Source organism: Ictidomys tridecemlineatus, chromosome 11 (assembly GCF_052094955.1).
Source record: "Ictidomys tridecemlineatus isolate mIctTri1 chromosome 11, mIctTri1.hap1, whole genome shotgun sequence".
Taxonomy (NCBI): Eukaryota; Metazoa; Chordata; class Mammalia; order Rodentia; family Sciuridae; genus Ictidomys; species Ictidomys tridecemlineatus.
Window position 1 is genome coordinate 37,785,034 of NC_135487.1, and position 18,862 is coordinate 37,803,895.

The following is an 18,862-nucleotide window of genomic DNA, read 5'->3' on the forward strand; positions in this document are numbered from 1 at the left end:
TCATTTAAATTAGGTAACTATAATAGGCTTTCTTGAAATGAATTAATTTAACCTCCCTGTTCATAAGCCTGCAGTCTTGTGTTATGATTGTGTTAACACATCCAAAATAGCATCATGGGATGTTACAGTCACATGTGTAATTACACATATTGAAAATATATTTCATATGGGAAACTCAGAAAGGTAAAATATGAAGAATTACTTATCATTTAAAGAAATTATGATTAACAAATTAACTATTAATAAATTAACTGACAAATAGGAAAGGGATTTTTTTTCTTTTGAGAATATGGATGCATTGCTGGCTGTGTGCAAAAGAATGTGTGCAATAAAGCGATTACATCAATTAGCATATGCTAGAGTTAAGCTTTTACCAACTTCACTGGACTGGTCCAGAATGTCCTGCCTTCTTCACTGAAGTTATTAAAAAAATAAACTTACTACTAGGATTACGTGTTAGACTTGCTTTGCCTATTATGAGCATCATGATTTTCTTTAAACAATCAACAAACTAGAAATATATACTATCTGTCTTATTGCAAAAAAAGAGAAATATATTTTTGTTTTCAGGTTATTATTGAATTTAAGCAGAGTCTTTTTAAAGTTATGTTTTCAAAATTGTAAATAACTGCATATGTAGCTATAACAAATAGCTTTTATCTAATGAAATGTAATAGAAGTGTTAATGCTAAAGATGAAAAATATTTATGATGACAAGAAGCCAAACACAATAATGACTTTTTAAAAAACAGAAGACCAACTTACAACTTGTGAACAGAATATTACCTTGCTCTGTTGGCGTCCTTTGTCAGATCCCAAGCCCAGGTTATAAAATTTTGACTCAGATAAGAAACAATGGATTCAGCACAAAGCATTTGTGAGCAGAACACGTTGGTTAGTACACTTTCATCATGGTGGAGGTAGATAGCAAGAAGCTTTCTCTGCAAAGAAGAGAAAATACCAATCAATTAAAATACCCATTAATGAAAGATTCTTGCATTTTGGAGAGGCATAATCAATATAAATGAACAGCAAAGACAAAAATTAAATGCTATTCCCTAAAAGCGTACCTTACATTTGGAGTTCCTAAAGCATCTACCAGTATAAACAATTTTTGCCTCCTTACACTTTAAATAAGGAGGCAAGTATGATTACATCTAGTTTTACAGATTGCTAGCATAGATTCCTATTAACATGTGGAAGCAAAATTTGCAAGAGAATTGCATTTTCTTTAAATAAAATGGACTTACCATTCTTTATGTTCAATACATCTTTATGTAAAAGAGAAATATTAACTCTGAGGCATTTAACTATGCAGAAAAAAATTAACCATTAAGATTGGATGGCAAAACATCTCTTACATATTCTTTATGTTTTTAATTTGAACATTGAATAATCTCTTCTACTTGAAAGAAAAAGGGCTGAAATAAAGTTCTGTTTTAGATCTACTACTAATTTCAAAATGCTTAATATATTCCCATATTAAAGTCCTTACTTATGAATATGTAATTTTAATTATCATTTGAAAAGATGTTTAAAAATATGCAGTCGACATGAATTCTTTTTTGGCTTAAATTTTATAAGATATCCAATGTAGTTTCTCCTATGAAAATTTATTTTTTTCTTTTGGCCATGATAGAACTTGTTCTTAAGAAATGACATTTGCTGTCTTAAAAACGTCCTGTCATAGTTGGGTATTCAATAAAATAACTCAAATTAAAAACTAAAATTGAACAATATAATTTGCAATATGTCAGCTACAATAATGACAAAAATGAAATAACTCAAATTCTGTTGACTAACTTATTAATGCTACCTTATAGAAGAGCTGAGTTTAAGAGTCACAGTTATCAGGAAAAGGAAAGATAAAACATATAAACCAATAAGTGAAATTCTGCCAGAGGAAAATTTCAAGGAAGTTTTAAGATATTTCCATTTATATTAAGTAAGGAATATGATGGTAGTCGTTAACTGAAAATTTGCTGGGTGTAATTCTTAAATAAAGACTCATACTGATGAATGCCTAATGATGTCTGATGCTTGGAAGTATCCTGATAAAGAACCCAAATTGTAACAATGCCTTAAAAATAATCATTAAAATATTTTTCTAAAAAGAAAATTTTGTACTATAAAAGAGGTAAATATATTAAATAAAGGTAAACAGATTAAAATTCTAAAATCATCCTGCTATTTTTACATTTACCTCCAGAATTGTAAAACAAGTACTAACCTCATTAGCATATGAGGAAACTGAGGTTTAGAACCCTGACTTGTGCTAAATTCCACAACCAGTTTGTAAGAAACACACTGGGGACTACAAACCAGATTGTCTGAATCCAAGTCTAATGTTCTATCTCTGATACTACAATGTAGCAAGGAAATCACCACACCATAGTCAAGGCATGTGGGAGCACTCATATAACTTGAAGCTGCTAGACTACTTACAACATCAGCGCTTGCAGGCTTCAGAAACTGCATGTAACAGGAATAAGGACAGGGTTCCTGTATAAATAGTTTGGCTGATCTCACCCTGCTTCTATGTGTTAATTCACTTATTCATTCATTTAACAAGCATTTGTTCAAATACTCATTGTGTCAGGCCTAGGAAGAAGTACAAATGATAAAGCGGTGAACAGGAAAGACTCAGGGTATCTTCATCTATGTTGATGTCTGCAGTAAGTTTGCAATCAGATATATTGTTGGAGAAATACTTACTTGGTAAATTCTGACTCAACCTTGAAGGTTCAAAGCAAATGCCTCTATGAAACCATTTCTGATTCTCAGGCAAAGTTAAGAGCTTCCTTGCCTGCGTTGCTAGCTCTTCCCACTAGTAAAATTGTTTACCAGTTTCTCCTCTAGACTAAGTCTCTCAAGGGTCAGGTCTAGGTCTTTTTCTGACTTCTTTACAACCTAAACTAGCATAGGTGCCAGCCTGTTTGAGGAAAACAACCTGAATGCTGATATTAACCTCGGCCTCATAGCAAAAAAAGAAACCACATGGCAATGACAATGCTAAATCAGTTTTAGTAAGTGAATCAAGAATGTGCTGCTTTAGGGAAAGATCGTGAACCTGGCTGCAAACAAATTCAGAGCTCCTCTTCTTAGGAGATCTCTAGCTGAAAAGACAGAGGGATGTCAACCTCTAATTCAGCTTGTTCGTATCTCAGCAACTACATTTAATGAGACACTGGGAACAAGAGAGCTGTCTACTTTTAAATCAGCATATTTCTCACCAAACAATAGCAATTGCTAAATCTTTAAAATGCCTATTTCTCTCAAGAACATTGTAATGGAACATTTAGACTTTGGGAAAGAGATTAGTGATTTATATCGCTATCTCACTGATTTAATTTAAATGCTCTTCCAAACCAAACACACATGTGCCAGAGAAGCTACTAAGAAACCCAACATGCAGAGTTCCCCATAAGTGAAGCCCACAGTGTTGACTGAAACTAAACTTGGAAATCCAGGGCACTAATGCACAATATCAAGCAATAAAACAGCATTTCTTTGGCAATATTTAATTTAAAAAAGAAGAAAGAGGCGGGCGAAGATCAGGGACTGTCTGTTTTGGAGGATCAACCATTCTGCATTTCAAAGCATTGGTCCCTGCAATATCCAGGTTACTGTGCTAGAATCTCGACTATTATATCGCAGTTGTGAGAGGGAGGGCAAAGATGTGTTTACTCAGTGATTAGGCCCTTAGAATAAGCCTCTAGCTCCTAGAGAGACAGCTCACCACTTATTCATTTGGGCCAATTCACAAAGCCTAGGAAGATTAAACATCCATGCTGAGAAGACAAGCGAATGCAGACGGTGAAAAAGAAATAAAAATTCTTTAAAAACTCTGAGATGACTTCATTATTTTTCCACAAGGAAACTTTAGGAAAGTGTTTAGTTAGAGAAAAACCCACATTGACCTCTCTCTAAACCCTTAATCTTTCCTTTGTGGTGGCACTGCTTTGTGGTAAGCGACTGGCTCGCCTCGCCCCTCTTTTCACTAGAAGCTGAGAGAAAAAAGGCTCTGGAGAAACAGTTTTCGTTCCAGGGACACAAACCCCTGACACTGTTAAACATGAGATGCCAGGAAAACACACTTAAAAAAAATTCTCACTTTAAACTCTAAACTGAATGTGAGAAAGAAGATGGTAAAAAAGAGTATCAGGAAAAGATCTTCAGGCTGGGAGGCACGCCCACAGCAGCTTTCAAAAGGGAAATGGAATAATATTAAAATGCTCTCATCTCTCTGACAGAATAAGCATTCAACAATAACAAAAAAAAAATTTTCTTTTGCTGTTTTGACAGTTGTCAAAAAACAAACACAATAATATGCAAATGCTACTAAATTTGGGCTATACAGTCTATTTTAATTATAGGCATGATAAATGAGGTCCAGTTTCAGATTTCTGATTACCTAATTGAGCTTAATTTAGGTAGGGCAAAACAGAGTTGAATTCGGCATCAACCAATTTGGGAGAGTAGAAATGGCAAAGTAATCAGAAAACTGCTTCTGTGAAGAGGGGCATAGAGTACACAGAAAAAGCATTAAGACAGTGTTTTGTTTTCCATTACTATAACCATTTCTTTCCTTTGGTCCATTAATAATTTAGTTCAATAACATTTACAGAGTGCCATGTGTTAGAGATTGAGAATATGGAGATGAATAAAACAAAGTTCCTTTGCTCTTAAATAATTGGGGGTAGGTGGGTATGTTGGGAAGTAAACATTTAACCATGTAACAATGATAATACTGGGGTACTAAAAAGACTATATTTTATTTGTATTTTCTAATTTGGCAGAGGGTCTAACTCTGGTAGATCATAAAGGCAAACAACTCAGCTTCACTATTTTCATATGTCCATTTTGTGATCTAGGTTTTGGTAACACAGTATAAAGAATGGTCTCCAAGCTTTAAAATAATAGAAAGCTCTATTCTAAAATGAGTTCTGCCATTTACCAGTTGTATGATCATGGGGTAAGAAGGGTCATAAAGATTGTGCACAAAGTAGGTTAAGCATCTATTTATTATGCAGGGCCCCACAGCAGGTACTGAATAAAAAGTATGTTAGGATGAAGATTCCGGGACTATCCATGCAAATAAAAGGGGTTTGAAAGCAATTCTGAAAGAAATCATAGTCATGAAAATGTATTAAAGATTAAGCAGCTCCTACTGGCAATAGTATCTGGGATGCTCATTGTGTCGTCAGTGCCTCACTAATCTTCACATTCCAATCTAGAAGTTAAGGTACTAAGTTGATGTTTAGGAAATGCCCAGCTGACAGCAACCAATGTAACTTGGCCTTGAGCTGCATTGGCTATTGTATTTAAACAATATCATAGAACCAAAGAACACTAGAACTGAAAGAAAGTAGCTATGTCTCAAAATGAGCCAGTCACAGAACACTCAGGAAACAGTGAAGGACTAAAATGGAAGTGTTTCTTTTTGAGTGACAAAATATCCATAATCTGTGTGTTCAATTATTTTAATATGATATCACAAATAATTTCTAGAAATGGTAGTTCAGAGTTTTTTTTTCAGTGTAAGAATTAAGGTATAGGGCTGGAGTTGTGGCTCAGCGGTAGAGCGCTCAGAGGCCCTGGGTTCGATCCTCAGCACCACATAAAAATAAATAAACAAAATAAGGATATTGTGTCCAACTATAATTAAAAAAAAGAATTAAGGTACAAAATTATGTACTTTGTGTATGCTGGAACTTGACTTTATTTCTTTTTCCCACTTCTGATCTTTTCCTTCATTATTATCATTACCATAATAATCAGAATCATTACTATTATCAGTCTTTTGTTTTTTAAGTTTGGGAATGGTTTATTTACATAAAAAGTGATATAATGGTTCTAATAAACACCCATTTATTCTTTATCTAGATGTACCAATTAGTAACATTTGCCCATATTCATTTTATCATTCTTTTTATACTTCTTTCCTTGAATTATTTGAAAGTTGCAGATAATATGCTTCCACCACAAATATTTCAGTATTTGTCTTTTGAGATATAACCACTGTATCTTTATCAAACCAAAGACATTTAATATTACTGCACTAATATCATCTAATATAGAGTTCATATTCAAATTTTCCCCAAAATACTTAATTAAGGTGGGGCAAAATAGACTTTGGGAAAGAGATTAGTGATTTATATCACTATCTCACTGATTTATTTTAAACACTCTTCCAAACGAAACACACATGTGCCAAAGAAGCTACTAAGAAACCCAACACGGGTAGCTGTTTTATTTACTAAATCCAGGATCTAATTTGAATTATTCTAGTATACCTCTTACTTCTATACTGCTATAGATGTTCACAGTTCCAGCTAAGCATTTAATCATGACATAATAACATGGTAAGGATAGAGGCAGCCACACTGGATTCAAAATTCCTACTTTACCACCTCTTAGCTCTGTGGACCTTGGAAAAATTACTTCAATTTTCTGTGCTTGGGTGCCATGCAGCTCTGGAGGTCAAAAATATACAACACTCAGCCTACATGGGAATGGTGAGGGGGTAAGGATAGCAAATCAGTGGTCATGAGTGAAATTGATACTTGAGCTGAATTTTAAAACTAGGGACACAGTAACAGATTTCTCTGGGACTTATGATGAATTTTGAATTTAGTTAATAGTGCGGAAAGGTTGAGTGGCAATCTCCCAGTCTGTCCAAAGAACACCCAACTAGTAATTTTTAAAGACTGAAGAACCAATTGACAGATGTGAATTTTTTCTTATTCATCTTTTTAGTTAGATTAGTAGCTGACAACTAAAAAATACATTTCTTGGACTCTTGTTAATCAACTGTGGTTCTGTAACTAAGTTCTGGACATTTTAAACAGAAGTGTTTGTTGGAGTTCTAATACCCATCCTGAATCATGACATCATCCAAACCTTGCCATTAAAGCAACATGAAAGTACACTGAGTTTCTGACTCTTTGAAGTACTATACTAGGCCTGGACAGGTGATCTCAAAATTTCATGAAATAAAGAGAAATTTTATTTTGCTTAAGCCATTATTACATTTTATTTTTCTGTTAAAAAATCAAATCCCCTTTCATTAATAATAGCTGTAAGAAATCCATAATCATATATAAAATGATAGTCTATGGAACTATATCGTTAATTCAGAAAATAAGAAGAAAAAGACATGCATTTATGGATTAGTTTTTGTCCTAACAGGAAGATTCTCACATTATATCAGCGGGCCCTAAGTTATATACCAATGGGGATGAACTTTGGCTTGAGGCAAATGAACTGACAGATATTGAAAAAGCTCCATCTTGTATTTCTAGTTATTAAGACTTATCGTCAGAAGGTCAACGAGGATTCAGACTGAATAAACACAAAAGAAAGCATGGAGCTTACTGCTTGAGGTGACTCTAGTCTTATCTTCATGCAATGGAGAAGGAGGCATCTTTATTGTTAATATAGTCTAGCCCAATTAATCCAGAGAAGATGGCCTACTTGTTTGGAATAGTGTAATCGTCAAGTGTGCAAGTATGTGAAGTGCCATGTGTACCAAAGAATATAAACCTGAGACTCAACATTGTGATTGAAGTCATAGTAAGTGATTTGTCTAGATATTTTTTGTCGTCTATTTATCTACCTACCTACCTAACACAAGTGATTTTTATAATATAAACCATGTCATATATGCTATTATGCACCTCAAATTTTTCACTTAATAGATCTTGATCATACATATATATATATTCTACATTAATATCTACGAGGTAACTTTTTTTGTGTGGTGCTGGGGATTGAACTCAGGGCCTTGTGCACATGAAGCAAGCACTCTACTAAATGAGATATGTTCCCAGCCCCGTAATTATTTTTAATGGCCACATGGTATTCCACTGTTTGAATGTACCATTATTTATTTTACTTTTTTATTTTACTTTTACTAATGGACATCCAGTTTTTGCTATTTAAACAATGCTACCATAGATATCCTTACATTTATCTTCTTTCTTATTTGCATAAGCATATGTGTAGAAACATTTCAGGTATTTTGATAGGTGAAACTACATATTAATATGGTTTTAATCTGCATTATATTATATGAATCATGTTTTTGTATTGAGCCATTTTTATTTCCTTTTCTGTGAAATACGTATTTATGTTGCTAGTCGATGCTATAAGAGCCTTTTTCTTATTGATTTTTGGAGTTCTTCAAGAGTAATTAGAGTAATTAGCTTTTTCTGGTATGAATTTTCAATAATGTTATTCTTTACATTTTGTTAAACACTTCAAATAGAGTGGGAGAGAAATAGAATACTTGAAAACACATGTGTATGAAAAGGTACAAAGAAGAATAGGTTGTGAAATTTAGAGCCACAGAGTTTGTAAACTATGATGTCCTACAATTTTCTAATCATTGCTCAACATACAATATATATGCAATATATATGCACTATATATGTGCAATAGCTGCACATATACAAATATGCACCAGATCAGTCTGTCACTTTATCCAATCCATCTTGCCAACTGCTACCATATCTCTATTCCTTTTGTATATTATAGCCCTGACAATATAATCCTCTTCAAAATCTTTCAAAAGCTGCTGGGTGAGGGCCCACGGCCATGTCAGCATGCTCAGCCCAGCCTGGACCCATAGCATGCCAAGAGTGCCTCTATAAATAATAAAATTCTTTATTAAAAAAATCTTTCAAAAGCTAACCAATGCCTAACAAAACCAACAAAATGTATTTAGCTGGCATTCATAGATTTCTGTGATGTTTCCCTTTCCCATACTTTTCTCTTGCCCTATCACTTAATATTTTCCTACCTATATCCTATATTCTAGTAAATAGGCCTATTCATCTTCTCTAACATGCATATTTGAATAACTTATCTATGTGAGGATTCATTTTAGCCCCATTTCAGAGAAAACAAAGGGGAGACTTAAAAAGCAAATTGGTATTAGGGCTTAGTTTCAAATCCAGATTTGTCTTGATTTGTTCAATGTCCATTATTGTAAGCAAACTATCTCAAATAAATTTTACATACATTACAAAGATGTTTTACACAGTAAGCATTAATTTTTTGTTAAACAACATTGTGAGGTATGTATTATACTTCAAAGTCTTAAATATAGAAATTAATGCTCGGGGAGGTAGAATAACCTGGTTAACAGTACATACCTATTTAGTAGCAACTAGTAAATGGGAAGGAGTCAGAATTCAGACCTAATAATTCTCTATCATGCCCCTTACTTTCAAGAGAGAATGTTTAAGATTAGATTTGAAGCAGATTTCTTGAACTTACATATGAAATACTTAGAGTCTAATTTGCTTTACATCCTTTTAAAATAGGTAATATGAATAAAAAATACTTTCTAGGGCTTGGGATGTAGTTCAGTGGTAGAGCACTTGATTTGCATGGGGAAGGCCCTAGGCTTAATCCCCAGTATCATAAATCACACACACACACACAACAACAACAACAAAACTTCCTAGGACCTGTATGGACCTTTGGGAGAAATGATGCAAATATGGATAAAACCCATGAGGAAAATTTCTTTTGATATTTTCCTAAATTATCAATACCATTTTTAAAAGATGACATGAATAGCAGTAAATAAGGAAGAAAGTTTAACATGGCAGCATATATTAAACTAATAAATTTTTGACTAATTTATAATGCTTTATAGCATGATTTTAATGAGGTCATTAAAAATTTTTATAGTTTTAAGACCTTCTGACTAAATTAAAGAATTAGTGATACATTCTAAATGGTGCTAATAATATACTGTTTCATGGAAACATCTAAGTATACAACAGCATATTTGGTGTAGCTGTACTTATGTTAGTTTTCCAACTGACATACATGTTTACTGATTTCTTTTATAACAATCACTTAAAAAACACATTTAATAGGGTTTACTTTCAAGTTTGGAATTATGTGGTAAGTTTCATATTATACTTCAAGTGCATTTGTATTATTATTTTTCACCCACAAAAATATTATTTGTGTATTTTTCTAAAAAAAATATTAGCATCATAGGTCTTGTCTTACACATGTGCAAAAGATCCTGTACTAGCTGACATACAAAATTACTGTAAAAAAGAAACTGTTCTGCATTTAAAGAATTTAAATTTAAAAGGTACCACAGACAAGAGAGTTGATTTGGTATATTTTCCAAAGCATAGAGAATTTTATTTGCTTGGTCTTCTGGATGATAGTATGCTAGAAACTCAACAACTAGAGCTATGGACTCAGATTTATGTAGTACTTATTTTTCTTAAAAGACTTTGATAAAAGATAAAAGCTAGATTTCTTTCAACCTAACCTAAGGCAGTATAAATAGTACTACTTTAAAATAGGCTGATATAAAATATATATATTTTAATATATATTTAATTATTATAATATATATCATGTACATACACATATATATTAAAACTTAATAAATAATTAGCACTATTAAAATGAAGTACGCATTATAGTGATGGAAATGCTCATAAGGGTTCTCAAAAATTCCTTTCTGGAACTGTCCTTAGAGGTAGTTCATAAACTGAATAAGAAAACGAGTCTTTTTGTTATTCGTTTAAAATTGCTAAATAACACCTTCTATCTTAGCCACAGTGCTGATTCTATCCATAATTAATGATACTAATTATGGATAGCATCATTTAATCCTTAACCATATGAAGTAGATATTCTCATCAACTCCTTGTTTCCCCTCTCCCCAGATTAGAAATAGGCTCATGACTTATTTGGGGTCATGGAGCTATCAAGTAGAAATCAAGATCTGAGTACTCTTTTTCTTATGTACGATATTTAGAAAAAGTATTGGGCCTGAAGTCAGACCTAGGGACTCTAACAGGATTACTGATATCAAAGCTCAGTATCCCAAAGGGGATGCCTGGGAAAGAAACAATCTTCATATGGAAGATAAGCCCTGGCACTGGGATTTTTATTGCTCTTGATTTTTAGTTAGTATAAATGTTTAATTGTTCTCCAGGGTACTTTTTGTTGTGTAGAAGAAAATTCATCAGGGGTAAAGGCATGAGAGAAATGGAGCCTATCAAGAGAAACAGAATCTTCTTTGGAAATTCCTAAGGAATCATGTTATGGCCAGTGGTAACTCTTTTGCAAACTTAATTAAGGAGGATAACACTGGTTCTCACTTATCTAAAGATACACTACAAGATCTACTAAAAATATTTTTTAAATGTTAGCTAATGCTAGAGAATCATAGTCCCCTCCATGATTGGCCCTCAGTGATTTTCCCAGCTCCATTCCGTGCAAAGCAACTGGGTTTTTATTTAATTATTTTTGCTCCAGTAATAACAAACTGATTTTATTTCCCTCATTTTAATCTTTCATTGAAGTTATTTTAAATTTTTACAGAATTCTGTTACTTGCCTAAGCTTTTTTTTTAATCTTTTAGGATTCATATCATTGTTATCTCCTCTAGAAATCACCCTCCTGCTGCCAGAACTTCTATGGTAGATGAGGTACCCCTTATAGCAAATTGTATTTTATGGATCTGTTTTATATTGTCTTCTCTCTGCTAGATTATCGAGGGCAGGAAAACTCTATATCCCAGATCCTTAGGGGGCATGTGATAAATATTTATAACTTTCAACTGGATGAGTATCCTTCATAGTTAAGAGCAAGGAAGGAAATCATAAAGTTGATCAACCTGTTACCAGAAGTCAAAACTTTGTCATGATACACTTAAAACAGACATAGAACTTGAGAATATCTGCTTTGCTGAAGTTGGAGCTTTGCTTTGGACAGTACTGCAAATTCCTCAAGAAAAAGGAAGAAAATTATGAACACTCTCACCAACAAGTACTCTCAAATGAAATCACTGTGAAGCAGTTTTCATTAAGATGGATTGAATGTGGCATCGTGAGAAACACTTTATCAAATGTAGTGTTTTACTTAGTGATTAACTATATACCAGTTGATGAAGCTCCCCAAATCCTTTGTAATCCCACCACTCCAATAAACATTTAATGAGTATATAAGTTCAAAAAGCCTAGCAGAGGATTTAAACCTTCAATCTTGTTTTTATTTACTCTTGGAACTCAATTTCTCACTTTCAGTGAAGAAAGCTGGTACTCGAGACTCATCTGTTGCCCTGGTAAAATTAATGTGCCTCCCACAGTTTAAATTAAACATGTGATATTTAAGAGGAAAGAAATTTAGTAAGAGTGCCACAGTATCAGTCACACTTGCCTTACAATGTTTGAACACCAGTAAACTGTTTTCTTAAAAATGGTTCATTCAGAATATTTAAAAAATAATATTGAATAAGATTTGTCTTAATTCTCAAAGGTGAAATATGAAAAGTAGAAATGAAGTTTGATAACTGAATTATAAAGTATAGTAGGTAGCAGTCAAAACTGAAATATTATCATAGAGTAAACCATACTTACCTATCCTGGAATGTATGAGCTCAGATTTGACCTCTACTACTTACTGTTGACATGTCTGAGTAAGTCATGTACATTTTCAGAGTTTCCACATCTCCAAAATGAGACTATGGGTACTAAATGTCCCTATCTCACAGGTTTGTAATAGGTTTCAAATAATCATATATATGGGTAATATATATATATATATATATATATATATATATATATATATATAGTAATCATATATATACTTATATATATAAGTACACATTTATAAAACATATATGAAATGTTTTATAAACCACAGAGCCTCATAGAAATCACAGCATTATTATTATTATACTGTACTCATACAACTAAAAAGGGATATGTACAATATATTTTGATGGCTATATTAAATGTACCAGCTTAGATTTAATTTTTGATTGTTTATCCGTCATAGGGTTACATTTTACTTAATTTAGAGAAAATGTAATGAACTATGCATAAACTGTTCTCTAACTTGAAAATGAGAAATGAGAAAAGGAAAAAACCCTGAACAAGGGGAGAAAAATAAAGACATGTTAGCAATCCAGACGGGTTAGTGAATTTTGGTAGGAATTTAATATGAAGCAAAACATTTAATTATATAAGCCAATGACTTTCATTTTCTAAAACACCTAGACACTAATAAAAACCAAACTATCAATTGTTTCATTAGAAATACCCAGGATTTAATAAATAAGAGCTTATGCTCCTTTGGGGATTATCAGTGAGAATAAATCTAAATGCCAATTTACTGTACAAGATACTTAGTGAAAGTTCTTTTGTTTATAATATACTGTATATTTAAATATCTGCATTTAAAACTATAATGTGTGAAGTATACATAGTATATCTTAAAAAGCATTTGAAATAGGATTTTGCAAATATCTAATTAGTTTAAATTATGTAAGGCCCTAACATTTGCTTAGCAATCTTGCTTGAAAGCAGAAAAAAATATATCCAAATACACTTTTATTGAGGAATGAGTTGAAAAATAGACTATTTAAATCTATAATTAGATACTCAAATATGTTTATGACCAACAGTGTAAATAAATATAATAGCATGGCCATACAATGAAAGATTCCACAATCATTAAAATCTGTGTTATAATATTTAGCATTACTTACAAAGCATTCTTATAAAAAGTGAATACCTGAATCTAAAAAAGTTTTTAGACCTAATATCAATTTTTTTTTCAGGAAATACAGACTGAGGAACAAGGTAAATAATTTCACAAGGAAACAATCACACAAATCCAGAATTTGGAACAATCTACAAGTCATCTGGCCTGATTTCTTCACAAAGCAAATGTCATGGAAAAAAAGGGAGAGCTGGCTTGCTTAAAACAGACTTAGGAAATCTAACATTCAAATATAATTTATGATCCTTCAGAAAAGTGTGGTTCAAAAAACCACCAAAAACTATCTATATTCTGGGGACAACTACTGAAGTTTGAATATGTATTGGATATTAAAGAATGATTGTTAATTTTTTTTCATGTGATTAAGTACGAGTATCACGACTTTTGTAAAATACATGCTGAAGTTTTCAGGGGTAGAGTGTGATGCTTATAATGTACTTTCAAAAGGTTTAGTCAAAAATAATGAATATGAGATTACTAAATGTTTTTATGTGGTTTTGGTTTTAATAACTTTAAAACTTTTGCTTTAATTATTTATATTTATTTTCCATTTGTTTGTATGAATTTTAAGTAGTAATTTTGTGAGTGTGTGGTGCTGGGGTAAATGCAGGTTCTCAGGAATGTTAAGCATACACTCTACTACCAAGCTACATCTGCAAAATTTACTTAATGCTAAAGTCAACATTTGCCATTTTTCATCACAGAAGAATTAAAATAAAAAGTCATCTAAAAATATTCATCAAAATTATAAATCCAAATGTAAATAATTAATTTACAAATGCTGTTGTTTTGTCAGATTATAGAAAACTTTTAAAAGCATTCAGAGTTTGGGATGCCTATATATAAAAAAACACATATGGAAAAAATTTCATTATTAATAAATCTAGGTATATGGGAGATGAATTTTTACTGTATTATTACTTCTACTACCTCCTATATTGAATTGTTTAATAGTAAAAAGTTAAAATACCATAAATAATATAGAAGAAATGGCTGTATAATATTAAAAAGTAAAAACCTATTATAAAAGGATTATAATGACTCAATTTTATTAAATTCCCACAAACACATTCACTCAAACTTAACATAAAAAATGCAGAGATGTATTAGAAAGTTAATCATTAAAAGATGTTAGAAAACACTCTAATTGCTTTGTAGTATTTTCCATAAACCTACATTTATGAAACCATAAATATATAAACAGAATCATGCATTTCCTTAAAAATAATAGCTACTTATATAGATTTAATTGTTAAGGGGGTACTTCACCTTTAAGGGTAAAGAACAATTTGCTTCTTAATTTACTTCATTATCTGTCAGACATACCTCTAGCTTTGATCACTAATTATCATTTTGGAATTGAATCTTAAAAATATTTGTTTTAAAATGAATTTTCTTTATATCAGAATTTAATATAAATTTGCATACAGAGGACTCAGAGGCACAATTAAACTCTATTTTCAAAATTCTTTGCCTTCTTTAATTATAACACCTTCCCCAGAACACACCACCCGCCCAGAGTATCTCTTATTCAAAATGCTTAGGACCAGAGTGTTTTATATTTTGGAGTTTTTCAGATTTGGAAATTCAGATAGACTTCACTGGTTGAGAATACCTAATCCAAAAATCTAAAATCTGAAACACTACATTTTGGATTTTAGATTGTTGGAATAGTAATGCTCAACCTGTGTGTGTGTCTGTGTGTGGTTTCATACTATCCAAGGTTTCAGACACTCACTAGGGGTCTGGGAAAACAGGCCTCACAGATAATTATTACACAGAATAATAATTTTGAGAAAAGACTTATGGGCAAATCCTGTATCAAGAACTTCTCATTTATGTAACTAAAGAGAAAACTAAATTATAGCCAGGTCCCTTGTCAGTATGTTTGCTTTACCCCCTATTAAAAAAAAAAAACAAAACAAAACTCTAATACAGAATTTGACATGTCTTCTATAAAGACCAGCAGTACTCTATTACACTAATCCTCCCTCTGAAATGGGCATCTTAGTGATGATTAGGTACATTGATGAACCAGAAGCAAAATCAAGACTTCAACCTCAAAACAAAAATAGAAAACATCAAGCATTGCCTCAAGCCTAGTGGTAAACATGTGGGTTGTATTTTTTTAAACAGAACAGGCAAGATTGCACTTACATCTCGGGCTTTCACATAGAAGGCCTCTTGAAAAGCAGCTTCTAATGAGCCAATAAAAAATACAGGATGGCAGTCACCATATCTACAGGAAAAATTAAGTCTATTAGTTAATATACATTTCAAATTCATTTCAAAATTCTCAAGTCTAATCAATGGGTTAGGTAAAGTTGGGCTAATGTCTAGGGCAGACCAAATATTAAACTATGTTTTTAAAAGCTTGGAAGTGAGCTTCATTACTTTTTTCAATTCTTCCTGGTCTATACTAATATTAGAACACTACCTAGCAAGTGAATTTCCGAAGTGCTATGAGCTGGGTGTGGTGGTGCACACCTGTAAGCCCAGCAGATCAGGAGGCTGAGGCATGAGTATCACAAGTTTGAGGCCAGTCTCAATAAATTAGCTAGACTCTGTCTCAAAACAGAAATGAAAAGAACTGGGGGGTGTAGCTGAGGGGTACAGCACCCCTGGAGTCAATTCCCAGTACCAAAAAAAAGAAAAAAAAAAAACAAAGAAGGAAAGGAAAAAGAAAAGAAAGTTATGATTATAAGGAGCAAATCCTTGGTTACTCAGTTTTATAAGATTATACTATTATGTCAGTTTTAAGTTCCCACTTTAGCTCACTTATTTGAAAATTCCAATGCAAAAGGGGGAAATGGTTTCTTATAGTGCCAATATTATATTTCATCAGAAAATAACATGAAAGAGAAATATACTTTACATCAAATTGAAGGTTAAATAGTAATCTTCTTTATATTTTAATACCTCAGCACTCCCCCCAGGTATGTAAAACATTATATTAGAGTTTAAAAAAAAATGGTAAAGAACTCCAAAATAAAAATAAAAAAAAAAAATTTCACTTCCATTTAAAAATTTTAAATTATCCTTTTACTTAACATTGTTTTACAGATTTTTTTTGTGTGTGGGTGGGTCTGTCTATTCTAATATATACTAAAAATCATATCCTGTATGGTATTCCTTTGGGGGAATATAATAAATATATTAAAATTAGTGATCAATTTTGTAAACTTCTATAAAGATATAGTGAAGTGGCATAAATGATGTATTAGTTATCTCACATTGAACAATGTGTTTCTCTATCAGCATTACATAAATTGATAAATATATCCTTTGAGGAGAAATTTTAAACAATTTATGATTAAAATTGGCCTAAAAGAAAACCACAGTAGCATAAAAGAACATTAATTTTATATAGTTAATGTCCTAACCCTACCTTGAAGAAAACTCTGCTGTAAATTGTAATAAGGCATCTCCTTCATTTTCTGCGTTTTCTGGCACTAAAAAACAAACAAAAGAAAAAACAAAAACAAAAAAAAAAACAAAACAAATAGACACAAAAAACAAACCACATAACATCTAATCCCACATATAAGAAATATATTTAATCAATAAAGAGGAAATAAAATTAAGTTTTAGCTTCTGTGATATATCTGAGGGAACATTTTAACTCTATATACATTAGAAGATTTCATCAAACCAGAATCAAAAAGAACCTTTAAAAAATTTCAAGCCCCTAAATTTTGGAAATTAAAAGATACAATCCTGTTAAGCATCTAAAATATGTGCCAGTTGTCAATTAGGATTTCAATGTTTTCTTGAAATAGACATTTGTGATTAAATTATATGAAAAATATGAAGTTATTTTAAATACCCCATTCAAACAATGAGGTTTGAAAATTCTTAATTTTATGTAATACTACATGTATTTATGCCCACAGGATGTCTCTAATTTCATGGAGCAAATGGGCCATTTATGAATTTACTTTAATGATCATTTTGCATAAAGCATTTCTTTTTTTCTATAGTATGCATTTCATAAGTGCAAATTAGAAAGATGGTACATTTACTTTACTTTTGTTTTTCCTTCCAAAGATGGGTACCGGCAAATGAAAAAGTAGTATTACTAGTCTTCACACTGATATCTCTGACAGATGTGGGAAACAAGTACCAGTCACAGAAATTACAGTTGCCTCTTAATCAATCTCTAGGTTTCAAGTGAAGAGAGAGAGAGTCAGAACTATACATATGAAATAAGTTACATTCCTTTTTTTTGGGTAATTTTTACTAATGTGTTGAGAATTTCTAGGCTTAATAAAACTGAAAGGCTCTGATTCTAATGAAGAATGACCACTCATTTTATTTTCTCTCTCCAAACCTAAGGATCAGTAAAAGGGTTTTCAGTTCATTGTTACTTTGAAGTTTGTATACTAAAAGAGAGATTATAATGTTGGCCCCAAAGAGCTATTAATACTCACTCATTGGAGATTTTCTCAGAGCAGATGACGCCATGCCGAATACTTCTCCATCATCCACCCCAAATTCTGTAGCATCTTCAAAGTCATCTCCATCGCTATCACTAACCATATGAACATCGGTGCTTTGCTATTTAAGAAAAGTCCTGATTAGACACATATTGACTTTAGCATATCAAATTTTAAAGTTATGTGATCACAGTAGGACATTAGTTTTATAAAAGTTTTATCAAATAAGAAGTCACCTTTACTAGAGTAATGCTTAATATTTTTATTTTTAGGCTCATAAACATTTCTAAACTTGGTATGAAATCTGTAAACCAAAGGTTGGAGACTGATAAAAAAATAAAGGACACTTATAAACTCAAGGAGAACAGGTATCTTTGTTTTACCCTTAGCCTACAGTACACAAGTAAGAGCTCAATAAATAAGGAAATAGGTACACCTAGAAAAATCAGAATCAAAGTAAGCAAACTATATTTCTCAAAAAGATCATACTAACCTATATTTGGCAGGTAAACGCATTTTCTTTCTTTCTTTCTTTGTACTAGTATAAAACCCAGGGGTGTTTTATACATTCCCAGTCCTTTTAAATCTTTAAAAATTTTTTTTGGGGGGGTACTGGGAATTGAACTCAGGGGCACTTGACCACTGAACCACATCCCCAGTCCTGTTTTGTATTTATGTAGAGACAGGGTCTCACTGAGGTACTAAGTGCCTCACCATTAATGAGACTGGCTTTGAACTCACAATCCTTCTGACTCAGCCTCCCAGCCCTTGGGATTACAGGCACGCACCACCGAGTCAAGCCATACTCAAGTATTAATGCCCAGAATGATATTTTTTCTCTTGTCTTTAAGACAGTCTAATTTTTTTCAATA

General features: G+C 32.1%; 1 protein-coding gene across 5 annotated transcripts in view; it reads right to left on the reverse strand.

Annotated features, from left to right (window-relative positions):
* Faf1 (Fas associated factor 1) overlaps nucleotides 1-18,862 on the reverse strand; it is a 384,137-nt gene that overhangs the window by 96,354 nt on the left and 268,921 nt on the right. For all 5 annotated transcript variants that reach the window (XM_078026234.1, XM_078026231.1, XM_078026233.1 and 2 more), the window contains 4 exons: nucleotides 17,985-18,111; nucleotides 16,943-17,006; nucleotides 15,712-15,793; nucleotides 787-941 (listed from right to left, as the gene is read on the reverse strand). In XM_078026234.1, coding sequence (XP_077882360.1) covers nucleotides 787-941; nucleotides 15,712-15,793; nucleotides 16,943-17,006; nucleotides 17,985-18,111 — 428 coding nt within the window. The remainder of the gene's footprint in view (nucleotides 1-786; nucleotides 942-15,711; nucleotides 15,794-16,942; nucleotides 17,007-17,984; nucleotides 18,112-18,862) is intronic.